Genomic DNA, 25022 nt, shown 5'->3' with positions numbered 1-25022 from the left:
AATTGACTTTCTATGTTGGCGACTACAAAGTCATATTTTCATTTTACAAGATTTAAACCAATAATGAAGAAATAATTCTACTCAGTCATATCTTTTCATCATCATGATTTTTTTTTTAATACATACAGTGACTTACAATCGGGCGGAAGGCGGGTAGGCTCCAGCGCCCCCCGCGACCCCTAAGGGAATAAGCGGTAGAAAATGGATGGATGGATGGACAGTGACTTACGTTGTTTTATTCCACTATCAAACTAACCCCTCTGATTGAAATACTTATTTCCATTATCACTGTTCTAAATGTAGATTTATTAAAAATCTAATTTCCTTTTAGATTAGAATTACTTTCTCTTTTAAAAATACATTTTAAATTGTTTTTTGGTGGAATTGTTGCATTGTTTTATGATTTTTAGGATATTATACTCTGCCAGTTCATGAAATGTTAATAAATTTAACTGTTTGAATATTGGGTTTGTGGGTTCTCTGTATGCATTTCCAGGATTGATTCTTACGGATCTTTTCCGCAGAAGAAAGATTGGATTTAAATATATTTTACAGGCACTACCCTACAATTCAATACAATGCTTTTTGATTTAGCAATTCCTTTACTTGGTGTAAAATAGCAATAGTTTTAGATACTTTAGCCTTTGTATAATTTATAGTATATGTAAATTTCGTTGACAAATGTTCATCAATCATAACACCCAAAAACGTAATCTCTTGTGTTCTTTGGATCTCAACTCCTTCCACATATAATGAGCCATCCACACTTTTCCTACTACTGCAAAAAATCATAAATGTTGATTTACTATTATTCAAGGATAATCTATTCACATCAAACTATCTTTTAATACTGATGAATTAATTTTCAACCACTTCTAACACATTTTGTCCTGAATAAAATAAGGTTGTGTTATCCGCAAGTTAAACAGTTTGGAAACCATGGTAATATCATTGACTTACACGAGAAACAGTATTGGTCCAAAGACTGATCCTTGTGGTACTCCACAACTAATATTATGTAAGGCAGATTTCCTATTGGTAACTTCCACAAATGGTTTTCTGTCCTTCAGGTAACTTCTGACCCACTCATGAGCCATTCCTCTTAATCCATATTTGTACAGTTTGTCCAATAATAACTTATGATCGAGCGTATCAAACGATTTTGAAGATCTGTGAAAATACTTACTAAATATTGTTTTCTATCTATTGCAGTTAAAATTTCTTCAACCACATCAATTATTGTTGTTTTTGTTGAGTAATTGGGACAAAACCCATATTGATTATAAGTTATACACTATACCAGTGTTTTTCCATCCACTGTGCCGTGAGTTTTTTGTCTGGTGTGCCGTGGGAAATTATGCAACTTCACCTAATTGGTCCAAAAAATATTTTTTGCAAATCAATAATTATAATCTGCAAATAATGTGCCGTTGCTTAGTGTCTGTGCTGTTTAAAACTCGGCAGGGTAACCACCTAATACTCCATATCAGTAGGTGGCAGCAGGTAGTTAATTGCTTTGTAAAAGTCGAAATGTGTCGGTTGAGACGAGGATGGTTTGTTGTGATCCCAATATGCAGACCACAGCGGGGGGCAGCATGCAGGTAAAAAGGTATGTAATGCTTAAACCAAAAATGAACGAAAGGGAAAGGAAAAGGCAATGGCTATGCAAAACGAAAGTAAAACTGAACTGGCTACAAAGTTAACAGAGACAGAATGCTGGACGACAGCAAAAACTTACAGCGTCCACAAAGTATATCCGTACATGACATAGCTGCTAAAATGAATAAACTAAATTAACAATGCAAATGTTTGATAACTAAAGTGTCAATATAATTTAAGTGCAAATAAATATACAGCTTCACCACTGTCCACACAAAGAAGGATAGCAACAACTTAAATATCCTTGCTTGCTAACACTAAGCAGGTGCGTGGAATAGCACTCAAAGAAAGACATGAAACTGCTACAGGAAAAAAACAAAAAACAGGAAGGGCCACCAAAATAAAAGCGCAAGACAAGAACGAAAGCACAGGAAAACACCAACAAACTCAAAATAAGGCACGACGACCTGGTGGAGTATCATTTTCTGCTGGTGGTGTGCCTCCGTATTTTTAAATGAAAAAAATGTGCCTGTCCTCAAAAAAGGTTGAAAAACACTGCACTATACTATACTAAATGTAATATCTATTAATACATTAATTTCACCTGAAAGCAAACAATTTCTCTGAGATCTTTGAGAACTGTGGCAGCAGTAATATTTGTCTGTAATTCGAGTAATCGTGTTTGTTTCCACCTTTGTAAAGTGGTATTACTTTAGCAATTTTCATATGATCTGAAAATATCCCTTTCATGAATGATGAATTAGAAATGTATAATGGTTCGATAACTAAATCTATTATGCTCTTTATAAATGCAACATTCATGTCTACATAATTGTAGTATTTTTGATAGTTTTTGACAAATAAATGGTCCGTAATATCATCAAAAGGTTCAGAGAATCTGGAGAAATTACCGCACGTAAGTGATGATATTACGGACCTTCGATCCCTCGGGCGGTACGGCATCAAAAACCAACATCAGTGTGTAAAGGAACTGTAAGCGCAAGTTAAAACTCTCCTATGCAAAGCGAAAGCCATTTATCAACAACATCCAGAAACGCCGCTGGCTTCACTAGGCCTGAGCTCATCTAAGATGGACTGATGCAAAGTGGAAAAGTGTTCTGTGGTCTGACGAGTCCACATTTCAAATTGTTTTTGGAAACTGTGGATGTTGTGTCCTCCGGAACAAAGAGGAAAATAAACATCCGGATTGTAATATGCGCAAAGTTGAAAAGCCAGCATCTGTGATGGTATGGGGGTGTATTAGTGCCCAAGGCATGGGTAACTTACACATCTGTAAAGGCATCATTAATGCTGAAAGGTACATACAGGTTTTGGAGCAACATATGTTGCCATCCGAGCAACATTATCATGGACGCCCCTGCTTATTTCAGCAAGACAATGCCAAGTCACGTGTTAACAACAGCGTGGATTCATAGTAAAAGAGTGCGGGTACTAGACTGGCCTGTCTGTAGTCCAGACCTGTCTCCCATTGAAAATGTGTAGCACAATATGAAGCGTAAAATATGACAACATTGAACAACTTAAGCTGTACATCAAGCAAGAATGGGAAATAATTCCACCTGAAAAGCTTCAAAAATTGGTCTCCTCAGTTCCCAAACGTTTACTGAGTGTTGTTAAAAGGAAAGGCCATGTAACACAGTGGTAAAAATGCCCCTGTGCCAACTTTTTTGCAATGTGTTGCTGCCATTTGCAAAAAAAAATTAAGTTTCTCAGTTCGAACGTTCTTTGCAGTCTATTCAATTGAATATAAGTTGAAAAGGATTTGCAAATCATTGTATTCTGTTTTTATTTATGATTTACACAACGTGCCAACTTCACTGGTTTTGGGATTTGTGTATTTTTTTGTTTAAAAATGTACCGGTAATTGTGAGGAAGTAACAAACAGCCCCTTCCAGTATCAGCAACAGAGGAGTAAGTGCTTACTACTCTATAACAAAAGTCGAGCTGTGATGGCATTCTATGAACAAGAAACTAATTCATGAGAATCTTGACTATGGGAGAAAAAAACACAACTACACAGAACAAATACATTGAGTCTACTAGGGTTGTACTGTATACTGGTATTAATATAGTACCGCGATACTAATTAATCATAGTCGGTACTATACCGCCTCTGAAAAGTACCGGTACGCCAACCCCCTGTGCCCACGTCATCGTCACGCCGTGTCATTGCTGGTTTACGAGCAGGCGAGCATGTTCGGCAGCGCATAATCACGGAGTACTTACAAGCAGACACAGTGTGTAGACAGAAAAGGGAAAACGGACACATTTTGGCTTAAAAATTAACGATACAGGTGAAGTTATAACACTGAAACGCCTTCAGAAAGAGGTGCTTTAAGACATGGCTAGCTAGCTTGCGGCTAATGTCCAGCCCCAGTTGGCGGTGTTTTAGCTACTTTTAAATCACTAATTCTCGCCTCCATGGCGACAAATAAAGTGAGTTTCTTACAAATATCATCCCTGCAGGATGAGGAATAGCTAAACACAACATAACAATTGTTATGTTGTGTTTAACAAAAGTTATGTTAAATTCTATACAAGCTATTATTGTGCTATTGTCTATGGCTTTTTTCACAAATAGAATTGCATATTTTTCAAAGAAGTAAAATAAAACTATTTAGAAATATCCAATTCCAGGATACCAGCAATTTTTAATCCTAACATTGCATACGGATTTTAAAAATAAACTAAACTGTGGTAATATCAGCGATGCTAGGCCTTCTCTTCACTACACACCGTAGCTCAACGGCGTGAAAATGTAAACAAACGCCATTGGTGGATCTACACCTAACATCCAGGAGCGTATTTAGTCGAAACTACTATGATTACGTCAATATTTTTGGGCATCACAACATCTTCTTTCGTTTAAAAAAAATTGTATTTTAGGTTTATAAACTCAGGAAATATGTCCCTGGACACATGAGGACTTTGAATATGACCAATAAATGATCCTGTAACGACTTGGTATCGGATTGATACCCAAATTTGTTGTATCATCCAAAACTAATGTTAAGTATCAAACAAGAGAAGAGTAAGTGATTATTACATTTTAACAGAAGTGTAGATAGAACAAAATAATAGAATGATAAATGACACAATATGTTACAGCATATGTCAGCAGACTAAATTAGAAGCCTTTGTTTGTTTACTTACTAATAAAAGACAAGTTGTCTTGTAGGTTCACTATTTTATTTAAGGACAAACTTGCAATAAGAAACATATGTTTAATGTACCCTAAGATTTTTTGTTAAAATAAAGGCAATAATGCAATTTTTTGTGGCCCCCTGTATTTAAAAAAGTATCGAAAAGTGCCAAAATATTGGTTTCGGGACAACACTAGAGTGTACATGTCGGAAAACCGGAAATGACACAATGCATTACCGCATAATGTACGTCAGTAGCCAAAAGAGGAGCTTTCTCTAGTTTTGAAATGGTTCATTTAAATGCCAAGGAATATATCGATTACATAGTGTAATATGGATTTTGGGCCACGTCCCCCGTCCCCAGACAAAAAGCTGTGTAACAACAACAACATAGCTGACTGGACAGAGGCAGTAGTTTGGGCACAACTAATCCAAACCGTTTGGTTTTTCCCAGATGGATTTGTAAAAAACAAATGCTAAAAATAAGTTTTTTGCAGCTCTCAAATAGTTTTGTTGTTGCGCATAGCAGATAAATGGTCACAATAACACACTCCCATTGATAAAGACAGCGATGGCTTCGAAGCAGCTGGAGGAAGCCAGCATGACCGGAGAAGGAAAAGGAAAAAGGTAGGGGAGGAAGAAAGAATAACAATGACAAAAGGAAACCATGTCACGCTGTTCCAACAAACACAAGAGGGACATGTCGCGATTGTTAGTACACATCTTCCGAAAAGTTTATTTTTAACTTCTATGTCGTCTCTTTGATAGCAAGTTACTGGATGACTCTTATTTTTACTTACTCACGCTGTGTGACTTGTTGCTTTCTTTCCCTGACTGAATAAAAGAAGTGGATTTAGTCACTGGAATGACTCCTTTTCCTTTAGAAGCCTGGCCTTCTCCTTCTTGGTCATAAGGAGTCAAACGTGACCATATTGGGTCGCGCTGTAAACTGTCTCTGTGCTAATGGTGGTCATTTGTCAAAGGTAAGGTGGCCACACCCTAAAGCCCTACATGTGCGCGGACTCGCACTGTTGTGACATGTAAGTAGCCTCGTGTGGGGAAACGGGTGCTGTTGTTACCTGACGCAAAGTAGAAATGCTGGGACTCAAACATACCACTTCTAAAAATGACAAGTTATTATTGGACTTTTCCCCCCAAATGTAGTATTACCTTTCAAAAAACAACTTAAAATAAAGTTAAATTAAAACGTTTGGCTATGTAGTGAAACAGCAAACCAAGTTTAAGGGTTGTATAACTAGCATACTGAGCAAACACTAATCCAATCCAATCCAATCCACTTTATTTATATAGCACATTTAAACAACAACAATGTTTCCAAAGTGCTGCACAACAATATTAAAAACAATATTAAAAACAATATTCAAATATTATCCTTAGCTCCACCAATGACTGAATAAAAACAAAAAAAGTTGACAAGTTTTTACTTTTTCCCTCCAAATGCCTATTAAAAAATAGTTAAACAGAAATAAAACTGTTTACCCACGTAATGTAACACCAAATCAAGGTAATTAATCAAGTTAAAGTGCTGTATAACGAGCATGCAGAGCAAAGGCTAGCTACCGTTGGATGTGTAAGCTAAGCTAACATCAGACATTTCTTCAAAGGGAACTATAAGAAAATTCCTTTGGTTGAACAAATCAAGTTATGTTAAATTCTATACAAACTATTATTGTGCTATAGCAAAATAAAAATAGAATTAGAAATATCCAAATCCAGGATACCAGCAATTTTTAATCCTAACATTGCATATCGATTTAAAAATAAACTAAACTGTGGTAATATCAGCGATGCTAGGCCATGGCACAATATGCTAACATCTCAAATGACATTGGTTCAATATGGACTGTGAAGGCATGCTTTTCCCAAACATTTTGTTAAAATTCCAAACTATACATCTTTTTGGGAGTTCAACTTTAAAGGTTACACTGTAATAACCGCACAAAGATGTCTGTTTAGTTCAGAAAACAGCTACCTATTAGAAAAAGCTTTGCTATGGCATACAGTAAGAAGGCGATTCATATAGCCCCATTCGTCGCGGTTTACCTGACACTTGAAACGTGACGAATTTGGGGCGTGCACTATCCACTTCAGCCGCCACATGGCAGTATAATGATAAATATCTTAAAATGTGTTGGTTTTTTTGGCAATTCCAATTTTGGCCACATCGTCGGTTGCTATGTAGAGTGGCGCTTTCCATAATTTTCAGCAGACTGCATTGCAAAAGGATTGTCCCCTCCATCCCCCTTTCTCTCACGTGAGATCCACCCAGGAATGAGATCATATTAATCCCTTCCCTACTGTAAGTAATTCCATACCAAAGAAAATTGTTAGCAACATATGCTAATGCTAAATGTTTTTTTATTTACAATTGTGTTAGGCGACTGAAAACCTAATTTAAAACAACAATCACTAATAACTGAGAACATTTTAGGGTTATTCGATTCTTAATCAAATGAAGCTAATAAATAGATTCACATCTCAATCATAATTCATATTCGTTACTGTTCTGAATCGATTGGAAAATGTTCAAAAATTGTTTTTAAAGAAGTTTTCTCGGCCATCTCTGCACTTACTCGCTGTGCATATACATCATTCGTCAGTAGCCAAAGGAGGAGATTTGTATCCTGTAACTTGTTATGAAAAGGTGATATTATAAGGTATATACCAAATAGTATACTGCGAGAATCTGTTTAAAACAGGGATCACGTTGAATCGAGAATCGGTTCTTCGTCACCTCAAAAATCAGAATCTATCTGAATCGTGAGCACATTAAAACTGAGAAATTTGGACTCATTAAATGTTTTACTAAGTTATAGAATTATTTACTATAAATATAATATAGTTTCATAATGGAGTGTTGTGTAATTGTTTAGACCGCAAACTTTAGGGATACTATATCATCCTGAGAACCAGTGTCCTCTGTTTTTGGTCTATTTGTTTTTGTCAGAATTATACTGTACATTTTAAAGAAAACAACCCTGTTGTGCAAAAACCAAATGTCCACTGCAAACGAGATTGGCATCCAGGAGGTTCTAGTACACAGGTGTCAAACTCAAGGTCCGGGGGCATGCCATTTTATATGGACCGCGAAAGCCTGAAAATATAATGCGTCAAAATGCATTAATATTGACAGAAAAAAATGCATGTACTGCATGCAATTGTATATATTTTAAAATTCAGTAGTATCCAATAATCCGACAAATATATTATCATACATTCCAAACATCTTTATTGAAATAAAGAAATACTTCAATCTCTGCTTGACTTATGATTTCAAAGCAAGTTATCCATCCAATTGTTTGCTGAAAAAACAACAACTATACATTTTACAGTTGGCAGCTCGCTCGCCTATTTTTTCCATTTTAAAACTGTGGTACCTGTTTTTCTATATACAGTAATATGCTGTACAAAAATGTATACATTTTACAGTAAAATTCCGGCGACTGGGCTGCCAGCTTTTGCTTTTAATTACAAACCCCGTTTCCATATGAGTTGGGAAATTGTGTTAGATATAAACAGTGTTGGGACTAACGCGTTACAAAGTAACGCGTTACTGTAACGCCGTTAGTTTCGGCGGTAACTAGTAATCTAACGCGTTATTTTTTTTTATTCAGTAATTTAGTTACCGTTACTACATGATGCGTTACTGCGTTATTTTACGTTACTTTTGATGTAGTATCGGCTAGAAACAGAAGCGCTGCGGTGTCGTTCTTCTGAATCTTCCTCTGTCACAAGCCGGAGAGAAGAAAAGAGGCGCGGTCTATGTGTGTGTGGGTGTGGGTGTGGGGAAAAAAAGTTGTTGGCACGTTCAGTCCACACACAGCGTGGTCATGGCGAGCGGAGTAACGGAGGAGCTTGAACGCCCCCGCCATTGAATCGGTGTGTTTATAAGTGCAGACTCGGTTGTGCAAAACGAGGGTTTTAAACACATGCTGAACGTGCTTGAACCACGTTACGACATCCCGTCGCGCACCCACTTCAGCAATAAGATTGTGCCAGATCTTTATGAGCAGGAGAAGAAAAAAGTTGTGGATGAACTATCCCGAGCATCATCTGTTGCGCTCATGACAGACGGGTGGACGTCCAGCGGAACTATAAGCGCTCACTTCATCACAGCAGACTGGGAGATGAGAAGACACGCCCCCTCTACGAGAGTCACCTTGCGCAGGTACTGACACAAGCAGTGGAGGACTGGAAGATAAAGATATCCCAGTCACACGTGATAATGCCAAAAATCAAATAATTACAGAGAATGAGGCAGGACTGGGACCACAGATAGGTGCTTTGCACATGTAGTGAATTTGGCACCACAGAAGGGAATCTCAGTCAATAGGATGGAGCGCCTCTTTGGGAGGATCAGGAAGGTTTCTTACTTCCACCCAAGCACAACAGCTGCTCATGTGCTTAAGACAAAGCAAGAAATGCTAAAGCTGCCTGCTCATACATGATGTCCCAACGAGGTGGAACTCCACTTATGATATGTTGGAGCAGCAGGCAGCTTTCTACTCTGCATTGACCCACAACACCCTGAAGACAAATGTCACCCTGTCTGATGATGATGTGAGAGTGGCAGGTGAGGTCCTCCAGGTGCTTAAACCCCTCAAAAGTGTTCCATCTCTACTGAGCACTGAAACTTCATCATCTGTGTCAATGATCCTGCCACTGAAAACAAGAATCTGGAGAAATCACTGCACGTAAGCAGCTAAGCCCGTGACCTTCGATCCCTCAGGCTGTACTGCATCAACAAGCGACATCAGTGTGTAAAGAATATCACCACATGGGCTCAGGAACACTTCAAAAACCCACTGTCAGTAACTACAGTTGGTCGCTACATCTGTAAGTGCAAGTTAAAACTCTCCTATGCAAGGCGAAAACCGTTTATCAACAACACCCAGAAACGCCGTCGGCTTCGCTGGGCCTGAGCTCATCTAAGATGGACTGATACAAAGTGGAAAAGTGTTCTGTGGTCTGACGAGTACACATTTCAAATTGTTTTTGGAAACTGTGGACGTCGTGTCCTCCAGACCAAAGAGGAAAAGAACCATCCGGATTGTTATAGGCGCAAAGTTGAAAAGCCAGCATCTGTGATGGTATGGGGGTGTATTAGTGCCCAAGACATGGGTAACTTACACATCTGTGAAGGTGCCATTAATGCTGAAAGGTACATACAGGTTTTGGAGCAACATATGTTGCCATCCAAGCAACGCTACCATGGACGCCCCTGCTTATTTCAGCAAGACAATGCCAAACCACGTGTTACATCAACGTGGCTTCATAGTAAAAGAGTGCGGGTACTAGACTGGCCTGCCTGTAGTCCAGACCTGTCCCCCATTGAAAATGTGTGGCGCATTATGAAGTGTAAAATACCACAACGGAGACCCCCGGACTGTTGAACAACTTAAGCTGTACATCAAGCAAGAATGGGAAATAATTCCACCTGAGAAGCTTAAAAAATGTGTTTCCTCAGTTCCCAAACGTTTACTGAGTGTTGCTAAAAGGAAAGGCCATGTAACACAGTGGTGAACATGCCCTTTCCCAACTACTTTGGCACGTGTTGCAGCCATGAAATTCTAAGTTAATTATTATTTGCAAAAAAAAAAAAAAATGTATGAGTTTGAACATCAAATATCTTGTCTTTGTAGTGCATTCAATTGAATATGGGTTGAAAAGGATTTGCAAATTATTGTATTCCGTTTATATTTACATATAACACAATTTCCCAACTCATATGGAAACGGGGTTTGTACAAAGATTATTTGACGGTGTATGTAAAAAATATAATAATCAAATGCAAAGGCAATTATGTAATATCAATAGGAAATTCCTTATACATTACTAGTTATAAATATTCTGAGGGCGGCCCTTACTGCAATGTGGCCCTCAATGAAAATTAGTTTGACACCCCTGTTCTAGTATTATGACAGCTAAAGTTTTTCAGGTATTACAGTTGTGTGTTTATTGCTGCCATTGATGGTGTATGACAATGTTTATGTACATATCATCTCACACACACACGTCACAAGACTGCATCAAATTACTGTATATAACTACACATTACAGTCACTTATGCACGTTTCCAGGAAAGAAAGACAACACAGACCTTCAAAATCAGAAATAATTCCCTCCAAGTGTGGATTAACTCCAGAATCCGACATTTTTCTCCGGCTGGTTGGATGTCCAAACTGAAGAAGTGTACCAAGCTCAGCAAGATCTTTAACTTTCTGTGGACCAGCCACAAAGTTGTGTATAAAACGAAGTTCAGGGAATGAACCAGCATGCCTCCTCCTCCCTTCTTCACCCCTCCCTGTGGCAAAAGATACACTCCCCCTACTCCCTTCATGTCCTGTGTGTGTGTGTGTGTGTGTGTGTGTGTTTCCCCTGCCCCCCACACACACTCCAGCATGCACACGCAAGTCATTCCTCCAGACCCTTCCCTTGCAAAGGTTAGATTTCTGACCATCAGTTTGGACTACATGGTCACTGAAACAAAGAGCCTCTGTCTTTAAGGCACGGTCGTCTGCATCGTAACTTCACTTTTGGCCAAGCGGCCTCTACGAGCCAGGCATGCTCATTAAAAGTGCGGTCACCTCAGTGGTCTCTCTGACACGAAAACCTGGGAGACTTCCTGGTGAAAGTTGACATTAGGAAACCAGGATGGCGCCTCTGGGCAACCAGTGAGATTTCAGCACTAACCAACTCTCTGGAATGGAGTATTATGGCTCGCAACGTTGTGTTAATAGGTCATTTAGAGCAGCATTTCTTAACCATAGGGCCAGGGCCCATTGTTAGGCAGCGAGCGCCACCTTGAGGGCTTCCAAAAAAATATCTATTTCTCAGCTGTGGTATGTATGGGCTACAGCGGGGGTCAGCAACCCGCGGCTCTTTAGCGCTGCCCTCGTGGCTCCCTGGACCTCTTTCAGAGATGTGTGAAAATGGAAAAAGATGAAGAAAAAATATATATTTTTTGTTTTAATATATTTTCTCTAGGACAACAAACATGACACAAACCTTCCTAATTGTTAGAAATCCCACTGTTTGTATTAAACATGTTTCACTGACGAGAGTATTTGGCAAGCACCGTTTTGTCCTACTAATTTCAGCGGTCCTTGAACTCATCGTAGTTTGTTTACATGTACAACTTTCTCCGACGCTGTCACAGAAAGACGTGTTTTATGCCACTCCTTCTTTGTCACATTTTGTCCACCAAACGTTTTATGCTGTGCGTGAATGCACATAGGTGAGCTTTGTTGATTTTATTGTTTTGCTGGAGTGCTTATCAGGCAAATTTGGTCAACCCATGACTGCAAGCTATTCGATGCTAACATGCTATTTAGGCTAGCTGTATGTACACATTGCATCATCATGCCTTGTTTGTTTAATTCCCTTTACTTATCTTTTCTGTGTATTTAATTTATATTTGTATATCTCATGACACATTATCTGTATGTGATAATGGCTGTTGTTCCAGACCACAGCAAACGTTACAAAGCTTGCAAAGATTGTGAAAAATCCATTAGAAGAAGACAGCCTGCCGTTTCCTTAAACTTGGACACACACATCTATACCTTTGGCCATTCTAAGCCAGTAATTTCCAGAAGTTATCTCATCCTGTGAGAAGCCTCCATTTTACTAATGATTTCCAATGTTGCAAAAATGTGTAGAATAAAAATTTAAAGACAACATTTCTGTCAACGAAGATTTGCGTCAGCCTTTGACAGTAGGCTAATTTAGCTAATATAGACACTTACAATTACATCATGTGTTGTCTTCATTCTAACACTTATATAAGGCTTTTAATTTTTTCGTGGCTCCAGACATATTTTTGTTTTGTATTTTTGGTCCAATATGGCTCTTTCGACATTTTGGTATGCCGGCCCCTGGGCTACAGCAAACTCAGTTGTAATGCACTTTTTCACCACTTGTGGCAGTAATGACAATATCAAACAAACAGAAGTCTGGAGCGGAAGTCATAAAGAAGTTTAAGCGCAAAAATTATGACTCAAGAGGTCTGTATATTCATCTCAACTTTAGTTTTATTGATAGTTTAGTTAAGAAACATATTCATTATTAATTCAGTTTATTTATTGTAGCACAAAATAAGTAATATATTTTTTGTCCGTTGCACTAAATTGGCCTTAGTGTGTAAATGTAAGTGTGAATGTTGTCAATCTGGGTTTGCCCTGCGATGAAGTGGCGACTTGTCCAGGGTGTACCCGGACTTCCGCCCGAGTGCAGCTGGGGTAGGCTCCAGCACCCCCACGACCGATAAGAGGGACAAGCAAATGGATGGATGGATGTTTATGAGTCCCTTCTTATGCAGTATACTTGGTTACTACCTATTTTTCTAATCAGCCTGACCTACGCGTAAGATTTGTGTGTTCAATAAATAATATTATTTGTGATTAACACATGGTTTTGCATCATTTGACAAGGTCGTAAACTGTAAGTAGGTTAGATATAATTATTAAATACGATTAGAATCAAGGGTAAGATTGCTAATTCAGTGTAAATATGTGGGTGGTACAGGTGGTACATGGTAAAAGTCCATACACGGTGCAATATTTCATACATAGATACACTTATTTATGCTATTTTGGTGCAATTTTCCAGCACTTTAACTTACAATATATGCAATAATTTAGCACACTTGCACTTTAGCACTTCTCTTCTCAAGGGTTAAGCACTTTAAGTACTATAGCAACTTTATTATTGATCTGTTTTAAGCTGAGGTGATGCGGCAACCTACTGTTTTACATGGGTCTCCATTTTATTTTAATTATTAAATCCGAGTCTGTGTATTTATTGTACTTATTACGTATATTTTCTTGTTTTTGGGTTTGTTTTTTTATGGCTGTCAGCGAACAAAAATCCATAAATTAGCCGCACCATTGTATAAGCCGCAAGGTTCAAAGTGTAGAAAAAAAGTAGTGGCTTATGGTCCAGAATTGACGACATTTTGTTGTATTGTTTATGTCTGATGTTGATACAATGATGTTATACACCATCAACCTGCAGGGAACGACAGATGGAAATGGTCCTTTGGCTACAATTTGGCACATTTAGACTTAGACAAACTTTATTGATCCACAAGGGAAATTGTTCCACACAGTAGCTCAGTTTCAAAGCATGGAAAGGATAATGCAGGTACTAAGTAGACAAAAAATGTACTATAGTAGCAATATAAAATATAACATATATGTAATATTTACATATTATATATACAGTATGTAAAATATACTGATATATTATGTTATAGTATATAATATATACAATATCTAACAAATCCCAATTACCATGTAGAGTATTACAGTACCGTATATGTAACAGCTGCAGCAAAAATGTTTATAAAATAAAAATAAAATAAAATAAATTAAAAAAAAAAAAGGCCAGCATAAAATAGAGAGTAGATCATCTATTGCTGTATGGCGAGTGATTATACAGCTGGATGGAGTGCGGAATGAAGGAGTTCTTACATATTATATGTTCATTAATGTGCATTGTCCCAAGTAACAAATAAAGCATCAGTAGCAGTATCGGTATTAGTGGACGCCGAGTCTCTCTGTAGTGGAAAAGTTGGGACCCGAAGTCAAAAAGGTTAAGAACCCCTGATTTGGAGAAACGCAATTAGTGATAGGATCATTTCCAGGTGCTAAATACAGAAAATTGAAGGATGCTGGGGCCCACTTTGGTACAATGTGTGCTTTTAAGTTGCTAAAAATCATTACCATGGTCAGTAGGTCATTATATGCTAAGATATCCGAACAAAACATCCGCTGTTGCTTAGACAGCCCTGATCTAGGAAAAAGGGAAATCGCTGTAATATTTGCAGACAAGCGTTTTATGTGTGTTTTTGTTCCTCAAAACACTTACACTTTGAGACAGTTTTTCATAGTTCCTCAAATTCCCCTGTCAATAAATAGCCCAAAACAAACAGGTTTGTTCAGTTTATGCTGTAATTTAGTCGTGTGAATGACTGCTTAATGTGTTGGTTATGGTTACACATCCCATCCTTAAAGCTACAATAGGTTTTTTAATGGGTGCTCACTGCTCTTGAAGTAGCAGTAAGGAGATAGTTTTAAAGTCCAAAGTACTGTACTTCTAAGCAAGGGTGTGCCGATACAACTTTTTCACTTCCGATACCATACCGACATTGAAGCCTTGAATATTGGCCAATATAGATATTGATCCCTTACAATGTCAGCACAAATCATTAATACTTTTATTATTTTGTAGTGTGCAATGTTAGAAAATGTTTATTCAAGTAAAAATTACTCAGAACAATGGTAGGTATGAAAACACTAACCTTATGACAGATTCCTGCTTTTGAAATGGTGTGTTCATTTGTGTTGTGGTGACACCAAGTGGTCACAACAATTTATTAAGTTAAGATCATGACGCAGTAAGTTGAATGATGTGGATACGTTTGTTGCTGGATACTTTGTAATACAGTTCAGCCTTGGATACTTTGTATCTGTAAGTAATATGCAACTATAATCATTTGACACATGTGCAGAGGTGGGTAGAGTAGCCAGAAATTGTACTCAAGTAAGAGAACTGTTACTTTAGAGATGTATTACTCAAGTAAAAGTAAGGAGTAGTCACCCAAATATTTACTTGAGTAAAAGTAAAAAGTATGTTGTGAAAAAACTACTCAAGTACTGAGTAACTGATGAGTAACCTGTTCGTTTAATGATGACGGCAACAAATAATGCACAAAAACATAAAAATAGCAGTGAGCAAATTCAGAGCCAGGAATATCTCTTAAGCAACTAAAACAATAATATATATTAAATAATAATACATTAAAATAAAAACAAATTCAGGCAAATTGAGCCACAATCACGTAACAGCACCATAGGCTCAGTAGGCATTCATTGATTGATTGATTGAAACTAGTATTAGTAGATTGCACAGTACAGTACATATTCCGTACAATTGACCACTAAATGGTAACACCCCAATAAGTTTTTCAACGTTAATCAATTACTTAATAAATGACCACATCGAGGTGATCTACCTCATATATACATATACATACACACACATATCATATATATATATATGTATATACATACATTTATATATTCAGTATACAATTTATATTTATTTATTTTGCCGTTTTTGTTCACATGTTAAAGGTGTTTTAATGAATATACATGCATGTTTAACATAAAGATTCCTTTCTTTCATGAAGACAAGAATATAAGTTGGTGTATTACCTGATTCTGATGACTTGCATTGATTGGAATCAGACAGCAGTGCTGATAACGTCCACGTTTTCAAATGGAGGAGAAGAAAAGTTCCTCCTTTCTGTCTAATACCACATGAAAGTGGTTGGTTTTTGGCATCTTATTTGTCCAGCTTCCATATTCGTTTTTTATACACTTTACAAGAAATACATTGGCGGCAAACTCTGTAGCTTGCTAGCATGTTTGCCCTGGTGTTCGGAGACTCTTATTTTGTTAGCGCATGCGCGATGGAGCAGCACTTTTATTGTGAAGACAAGAACTGTGCGGTCAGTCTTTAGGCTTTTGAGAGAGGTACGGTTGAAATAAAAAAGTGTCTTTTTTTCCTTCACACTTTTGATTGATTGATTGAAACTTTTATTAGTAGATTGCACAGTACAGTACATATTCCGTACAATTGACCACTAAATGGTAACACCCGAATAAGTTTTTCAACTTGTTTAAGTTGGGGTCCACGTGTGACGGTCATGTGACCGCCTGGCTCTGTTTGATTGGTCCAACGTCACCAGTGACTGCATCTGATTGGTGAAACAGAATCAAACGTCACCAGTGACTTTATTTGATTGGTGAAACACAGGCATGCGATAGATGCTAAATTGAAGGTCTGTCTGACAAACCAAAACAAACAAAGCGTGCTTTAACAGATCGATAAAAATCGGTAGCGAGTAGCGAGCTGAATGTAGATAAATGGAGCGGAGTAAAAGTAGCGTTTCTTCTCTATAAATATACTCAAGTAAAAGTATGTTGCATTAAAACTACTCTTAGAAGTACAATTCATCCCAAAAGTTACTCAAGTAAATGTAACGGAGTAAATGTAGTGCGTTACTACCCACCTCTGCACATGTGGCGTTTTAAACTGCAGTAGTGTTCAATTAAGGATGCTTATTGCAGAGCTTGATGTATGGCGGTTAGTTTATAGTAGCCTTGTTGTAGATAACGCCACTGCTGCAGGATTGCTTGTATTGAAGTTTTGGAATGAAAACGACTGTAATGCAATACTTGTTCTTTTGCTGATATCGGACTGATATCAATATCAGATCAGGACACCCATAGTTTTAAGTCAAATAAATACAAACCGACAGTAGCAAACATACTGTACATATATACAAAAAGAAAGTGTACATACTAAACATAAACTGCCACACTTTGCACATGTATAACACATAACTCTTAGTACCGAGGAGTGTCCTTACTGGTCCATCAATATTACAGACGTGACTTGTAGTTGCCTTAGCATTTATAGACACCATTCTTCTTCTGACAAGCCAATGGACTATCGAGATGATTATGAAACTAGTACTTGAAGGTAAAATTATTCCTTAGTGTTGCTTAAATTGTTGAAATGTTATAATTGGAACTGCTACTGCCTACTTCTAAGACACAGAGGACCATTTAATTTTTGAAGGACACTCGTTCAACTCCAATGATTCAAAATTCAATTATATTTTTTCCATGAGAAAAAATGGTAATCTTTTTCCATTTGTGAAGCCCTCAATAATTGTACAGGTAATGTTTGAAATGTTAAACAAATCATGATTTGTTGATTACACACAAGTCTTGGCCTAATAAGAGAACATAAAAGTAAAGAAGGTCCCCAAACTCCTAAAGGAAATCAAGTCAAAGAGGTCCACTTCCAGACAGAGATGTCTAATAACTATTGATTACATACAGTCGCGATCAAAAGTTGACATACACTTGTGAAAAACATAATGTCATGGCTGTCTTGAGTTTCCAATACTTTCTACAACTCTTATTTTTTTGTGATATAGTTATTGGAGCATATACTTGTTGGTCACAAAAAACATTCATGAAGTTTGGTTCTTTTATGAATTTATTATGGATCTACTGAAAATGTGAGCAAATCTGCTGGGTCAAAAGTATACATACAGCAATGTTAATATTTGGTTACATGTCCCTTGGCAAATTTCACTGCCAAAAGGCGCTTTTGGTAGCCATCCACAAGCTTCTGGTTGAATTTTGACCACTCCTCTTAACACAATTGGTGCAGTTCAGTTAAATTTGTTGGTTTTCTGACATGGACTTGTTTCTTCAGCATTGTCCACACGTTTAAGTCAGGACTTTGGGAAGGCCATTCTAAAACCTTAATTCTAGCCTAATTTAACCATTCCTTTACCACTTTTGACATGTGTTTGGGGTCATTGTCCTGTTGAAACACCCAACTGCGCCCAAAACCCAACTTGCGGGCTGATGATTTTAGGTTGTCCTGAAGAATTTGGAGGTAATCCTCCTTTTTCATTGTCCTATTTAAAGCACCAGTTCCATTGGCAGCAAAACAGGCCCAGAGCATAATACTACCACCACTATGCTAGACAGTGGGCATGGTGATCCTGGGAATAAAGGCCTCACCTTTTCTCCTCCAAACATACTGCTGGGTATTGTGGCCAAACAGCTAAATTTTTGTTTCATCTGACATCACATGGACAAAGATAAGACCTTCTGGAGGAAAGTTCTGTGGTCAGATAAAACAAAAACAAGAACCAAACTTCATGAATGTTTTTTTTTTGACCAACAAATATGTGCTCCAATCACTCTATCACAAAAAATAAGAGTTGTAGAAAGTATTGGAAACTCAAGACAGCCATGACATTATGTTCTTTACAGCTGTATGTAAACATTTGATCGCAACTGTATCACAATAGCGTTTCTATGACAAACAATCAGTCGCAGCTGCGGCTTTAATAGGCTGCAAGGCCATTGGAGCAAAAAAAAAAAAAGACGTCATTGTAGTGGACGCTAATAAGATGCCAAAATGCACCTTTTAACACCTGAGAGGTCAATGGCACCTCAGAAAAAACACAGAAACCTTGTGTGTTTATGGTGCAGTCGCTGGCGAGGTGTCTCATGACGAGGAACAGAAAATGTCACGGGGTAAACACGCAGTATTCGAGATTTAACCACGGGAGAACATCTGTCCCTTCGAAAATCTTTATGTTTTTGCTTTTTATTGGAGTATGCATAACATGCGCCATATATTTTGCAGCTGTGCGTGCACATTTATAGTTTGTGTGTTTTGGCCTGCAACCTGCACGTGCTGGTTAACATACATGTGCACGTGGGAGCAGAGTAGATAACAATTACATTGGTGCGTACTCTATGCAGCATATACTGTAAATACACACTGTACTTAGTTGCGACTAAGTGTGCAGCCCATCAGCACAACGCCGTCCAATCTGACTTGTGTTGTAAAAGCTGCACCACAAGGTTTTTTTAGCAGCACTCAATTAAACAAAAACATACAGTGTGTGTGAAATGCACTCTTCTACAGCCAGTGTGTGTTTATGAAAACGGGGACACACACTGGCTGCAAGGCAATGCTGAGCGACAGAATGAGGAAAAGCTCCAAAACAACATGTGGGGAAGCATGTGTGTGTGTGTGTGTCAAGTGAAAATGTGCATGTGTATACACGTGCTTGGGAGTTGTGTTTGAGTGTCTGAAGGGTACATTTCGCCAAACCAAAACTACTTAGCATAGTGACACAAAGTTAGACTTTTGTGTCATTGCTGGTAATGTTGTGTGGGCGTGTGTTTGATGTGGAACGGTACACAATATGCTTGCAGTTAGTGATATTCTAAAATGTGATTATTTTTGCCAAAACATGTAATGCAGTTTGAATTAGGACAAGGGAATATAAACACAGATGGTTGACTGCGGGCTGCTATATGGTCAGTGCTCAGGTCAAATCATTGGTGGACTGGTGTGTTTGCTCGTGCTCGATATGGCTCAAAACTGGATCACAATATACAGCGCAGGCCAAAAGTTTGGACACACCTTCTCCTCATTCAATGGGTTTTCTTTATTTTCATGATTATTTACATTTTAGATTGTCACTGAAGGCATCAAAACTATGAATGAACACATGTGGAGTTATATACTTAACAAAAAAGGGGAAATAACTGAAAACATGTTTTATACTCTAGTTTCATCAAAATAGCCACCCTTTGCTCTGATTACTTTTTCGCACACTCTTGGCATTCTCCCGATGAGCTTCAAGAGGTAGTCACCTGAAATGGTTTTCCCTTCACAGGTGTGCGTGAAGCTCATCGAGAGAATGCCAAGAGTGTGCAAAGCAGTTATCAGAGCAAAGGGTGGCTATTTTGAAGAAACTACAATGTAAAACATGTTTTCAGTTATTTCACCTTTTTTTGTTAAATACATAATTCCACATGTGTTCATTCATAATTTTGATGACTTCAGTGACAATCTACAATGTAAATAGTGGTAACACTTTAGTATGGGGAACATATTCACCATTAATTAGTTGCTTATTAACATGCAAATTAGGAACATATTGGCTCTTAATTAGTCATTATTAAGTACTTATTAATAGGGATGTCCGATAATATCGAACTGCCGATATTATTGCTTATATCGAACTGCCGATATTATCGGCCGATAAATGCTTTAAAATGTAATATCGGAAATTATCGGTATCGGTTTTAAAAAAGTAAAATTTATGACTTTTTAAAACGCAGCTGTACGGAGTGGTACACGGACATAGGGAGAAGTACAGAGCGCCAATAAACCTTAAAGGCACTGCCTTTGCGTGCCGGCCCAGTCACATGATATCTACGGCTTTTCACACACACAAGTGAATGCAATTCATACTTGGTCAACAGCCATACAGGTCACAGGCCGTATAAACAACTTTAACACTGTTACAAATATGCGCCACACTGTGAACCCACACCAAACAAGAATGACAAACACATTTCGGGAGAACATCCGCACCGTAACACAACATAAACACAACAGAACAAATACCCAGAACCCCTTGCAGCACTAACTCTTCCGGGATGCTACAATATACACCAAATATATTAAATGTAAACAGTTTTATTAAAATGTAACCTTTCTCTGATTCTAATCCCCTTAGCTATCAAGGCAGAAAGGAAAGGAAAAGAAACACACAACTATGGAAAAAGCTCATACAAACAATGTAAACAAAATTGTAAAATCACAATAATCACTTAATAACTTCTTACAATTAAGGTGCGAGAATAAGGAATGTGTAAGGAATGCTGAATAAAGTGTGTAACTCTATTATTTTATCTCTCACCAACTTCGCCGGCTGTGGGTTAAAAGCGGGTTACAGTTGAGTTGTTTAGAGAAGAATAGTTTCGTTGTCTTCCTCGCTAGAAGCGCCATAACGGCAGCCACGCTGGACTCCACTTTATATGAGTTCTACACACACAGCAGCACATTCACCAGTCTTGCACTCTCTTTTCTCTTTTTCACCTCCCTTGTTAGTTCCCTATTCGGTCGGGCCCACGGAAAAAACGTGGGACTGTATGAATACTCTTTAACTTTTACTGTAAAAATATCACTGTAAACGGAAAGGAAAAACAGTATCATTTTTTACAGTACAATTCATGCAACAGAGCTGCCATTGTTAGCAGATTTGTCGCCAACATTTTACTGTAAAGTCGATTGTCATTTTTGCAAGTTTGATGGATAACTTGCTTTGAAATCATAAGTCAGGCATTTATTTTTATTTTTTATTTGTTTTGGAATGTATGATAATATGATATTTTGTTGCATTATTAGATAATAAAGTTTCAAAAACATGCAAATGCATGATGTACCGTATTTTTCGGACTATAAGTCGCAGTTTTTTTTCATAGTTTGGCCGGGGGTGCGACTTATACTCAGGAGCGACTTATGTGTGAAATTATTAACACATTACCGTAAAATATCAAATAATATTATTTAGCTCATTCACGTAAGAGACTAGACGTATAAGATTTCATGGGATTTAGCGATTAGGAGTGACAGATTGTTTGGTAAACGTATAGCATGTTCTATATGTTATAGTTATTTGAATGACTCTTACCATAATATGTTACGTTAACATACCAGGCACGTTCTCAGTTGGTTATTCATGCCTCATATAACGTATACTTATGCAGCCTGTTGTTCACTATTCTTTATTTATTTTAAATTGCCTTTCAAATGTCTATTCTTGGTGTTGGGTTTTATCAAATAAATTTCCCCTAAAAATGTGACTTATACTCCAGTGCGACTTATGTATGTTTTTTTCCTTATTTATTATGCATTTTCGGCCGGTGCGACTTATACTCCGGAGCGACTTATCCTCCGAAAAATGCGGTACGTCATTTGTCATTTCCATTATTCACTTTCTTTCAATTTGCACAGAAGACAATCATGCCATGTTGAGGCCTTGTTGATCTCTTGTCTTTTGATAGCCTACCTCATGTTGATCTCTTGTTTTTTTGTTTGTATGTTTACAATAGCTTTTACATTTAAAGTTTTTTGTACGAAAAAAAAAATACTGGACAGAAACCATTGTAACCAAATAATGGCCTGATGCAGGCTGGTGCAAAAATAAATAAAAGCCTTGTGCAAATAACCGCCTGCTTCTTTTAAACGCCTGTCTCCAAAATCAATTTTGTGAAATAAACGCGAGCTACTATTTGGTAATATACGGTATATATGTTTTTTTCCTTCTTTATTATGCATTTTCGGCCGGTGCGACTTATACTCCGGAGCGACTTATACTCCGAAAAATACGGTACATATATTTTTTATGTCAAAATGGAAAAAAAACAAAACATTTAGTTAGAAAAGATAAAGCACTTTGACGCATATTATTTCCAGGCGTTCGCGGGCCACATAAAATTATGCGGCAGGCCAAATCTGGCCCTCAGTCCTTGAGTTTGACACGTGATCAAGGATGTAAAGTAGGCTGTGATAGGCTTCAGCTCACCTGTGACCTACTGAGGGCAAGCCATAGATCAAGATCAAGTTGCTTCAACGTGTGTTAGTATTGTACTGTTGTCACTTACGCTATGAAACTGACAAAGTGCACAAAATGTGAAACACCTGCTTCAGGAATTAAATGAGTCATACATTGGCACTAATTTAGTATTTCTGGTTATTTTCTCAAAGCACCTACAGCAGTCAGCTGAGGACGCTGTCAGTCAGTGAGGCGCTCGCCTTACATCATTTGTGTTTCCATCACGCTGAACAATGTCGCACATCCTGCCTGTGCGTGACGGACAGCAGAGAAATCAGGCTTATCGCCATTCTTAAGTTTAATTAAAAGAATATAAGAGACGGTGGGAGTGCAACAGTACAAGTGCGAGGCGTTAACTCCTAAAAGGATATCCTCTACACCTCTTTTATGGAACATGCTGAACTGGGTGACGTCCATGGTTTCCTTCACACTGAGATTATGATTATGAAGGAAACCATTATGTGCCCATTTAAGGCCAGGTACAGCTTTTCCTTATGTCGGTGCTTATATGAACTCATTTAGAATGAATAATGGATATACACATGCATATACAAATGCACATATGTCCTCAAATATTGGCCTGCAGGAAAAGAGGCTGGGCCACAATCCACTGCTAGAGGGAAGAACAAGCACTTTAAGTCAATGGTGCTTTAAACTAAAAATGTATCTAGAAAAAGTATGCGATCGCAATTGCCGATTAAAGCTTTTAAATGTCAATCACAAACACCAATCTCCTTCAGCTGACACTGTATTTATCTTTAGTCCCCCAGTTGACCATCGGCTAACAGCTAATCATGTGTCACCATACACAGTGTGCAGCCGCTCCCTTAAAGGGTCATACATTTAGATTAGGGATGTCCAATAATGGCTTTTTGCCGATATCCGATATTCCGATATTGTCCAACTCTTTAATTACCGATACCGATATCAACCGATATATACAGTCGTGGAATTAACACATTATTATGCCTAATTTGGACAACCAGGTATGGTGAAGATAAGGTCCTTTTAAAAAAAATTAATAAAATAAAATAAGATAAATAAATTAAAAACATTTTCTTGAATAAAAAAAGAAAGTGAAACAATATAAAAACAGTTACATAGAAACTGGTAATTAATGAAAATTAGTCAAATTAACTGTTAAAGGTTAGTACTATTAGTGGACCAGCAGCACGCACAATCATGTGTGCTTACGGACTGTATCCCTGCAGACTGTATTGATATATATTGATATATAATTTAGGAACCAGAATATTAATAACAGAAAGAAGCAACCCTTTTGTGTGAATGAGTGTGAATGAGTGTAAATGGGAGAGGGAGTTTTTTTGGGTTGGTGCACTAATTTTAAGTGTATCTTGTGTTTTTTATGTTTATTTAATAAAAATTAAAAAAATAAATAAATTAAAAATTAAAAAAACCGATACCGATAACAAAAAAACGATACCGATAATTTCCGATATTACATTTTATCGCATTTATCGGGCCGATATTATCAGACATCTCTAATTTAGATTATTTTTTTCTGTATTTAAAACACTTCCCTGTAGTCTACATAACATATAATGGTGGTTCTTTTTGTCAAAATGTCGCATAGATTATGTTTTACAGACCATCTTCAAGTCGCTTTCTCTTGTTTGCCGTTGTGTGTATGTGCCTCCACTTCGACAGCTTCATCTCCCCATCATCCATGTTGCAGTTTTTAAGGTTTCCATATCGAGTCTACTGACAAAGTACTTTGTATTAAGACAACAGCGGAGGATGCATGTGCATGTGCGAGCCAATCTGTGTTACGTTGGGTTCGCATCTTTATGCGAGGTTCGTTCTCCCGGGAAGCAAGCGGACGACTCCGGATTGGACTTGCAGGTAGGAACCTGATTTAATCTTGAAACAAGAATCGAAGAGGTACAAAACAGAAAACAACCGACGGAACAAGGTGCCGATAGCACTTGAAGCTAGACTTAGCATGAGCTAGGAGGCAAGCAAAACTTTCGTAACAGTAGCATGAAGCAAACAAAGAAGCCAGGACGAGTGACCGGCAAAGGCAGGCTTAAATAATGTCTCTGATTACAAACAGGTGAGCGTCCCGAACACCAGAGGCAGGTGAAAATCATAAGTAGCCATGGTAACAAACTCAGGAGGTGTACAAACAGGAACCGAAGGAGTCCAAAACAAACACAAAACACAAAACATGATCCGGACCACGGATCATGACAATC

At 37.8% G+C, this 25022-nt stretch overlaps 1 protein-coding gene across 4 annotated transcripts in view; it reads right to left on the bottom strand.

Moving 5' to 3' along the window:
• The window catches only part of septin9b (septin 9b), a 234122-nt gene that overhangs the window by 147261 nt on the left and 61839 nt on the right, over nucleotides 1-25022 (bottom strand). Inside the window, exon 1 of one of the 4 annotated variants that reach the window (XM_061983712.1) lies at nucleotides 10885-11040. The exons of the other annotated variants lie outside the window; for them this stretch is intronic. Within the exon in view, the coding sequence (XP_061839696.1) occupies nucleotides 10885-10939 (55 nt within the window). The 5' untranslated portion in view covers nucleotides 10940-11040. Of the gene's footprint in view, nucleotides 1-10884; nucleotides 11041-25022 lie in introns of those variants that run through there. 4 annotated transcript variants of the gene reach the window in all.

Source organism: Nerophis lumbriciformis, linkage group LG25 (genome assembly GCF_033978685.3).
Source record: "Nerophis lumbriciformis linkage group LG25, RoL_Nlum_v2.1, whole genome shotgun sequence".
Classification (NCBI taxonomy): Eukaryota; Metazoa; Chordata; class Actinopteri; order Syngnathiformes; family Syngnathidae; genus Nerophis; species Nerophis lumbriciformis.
The sequence above is the reverse complement of the archived record's forward strand: the minus strand, read 5'-3'. Positions and strand labels throughout refer to the sequence as shown.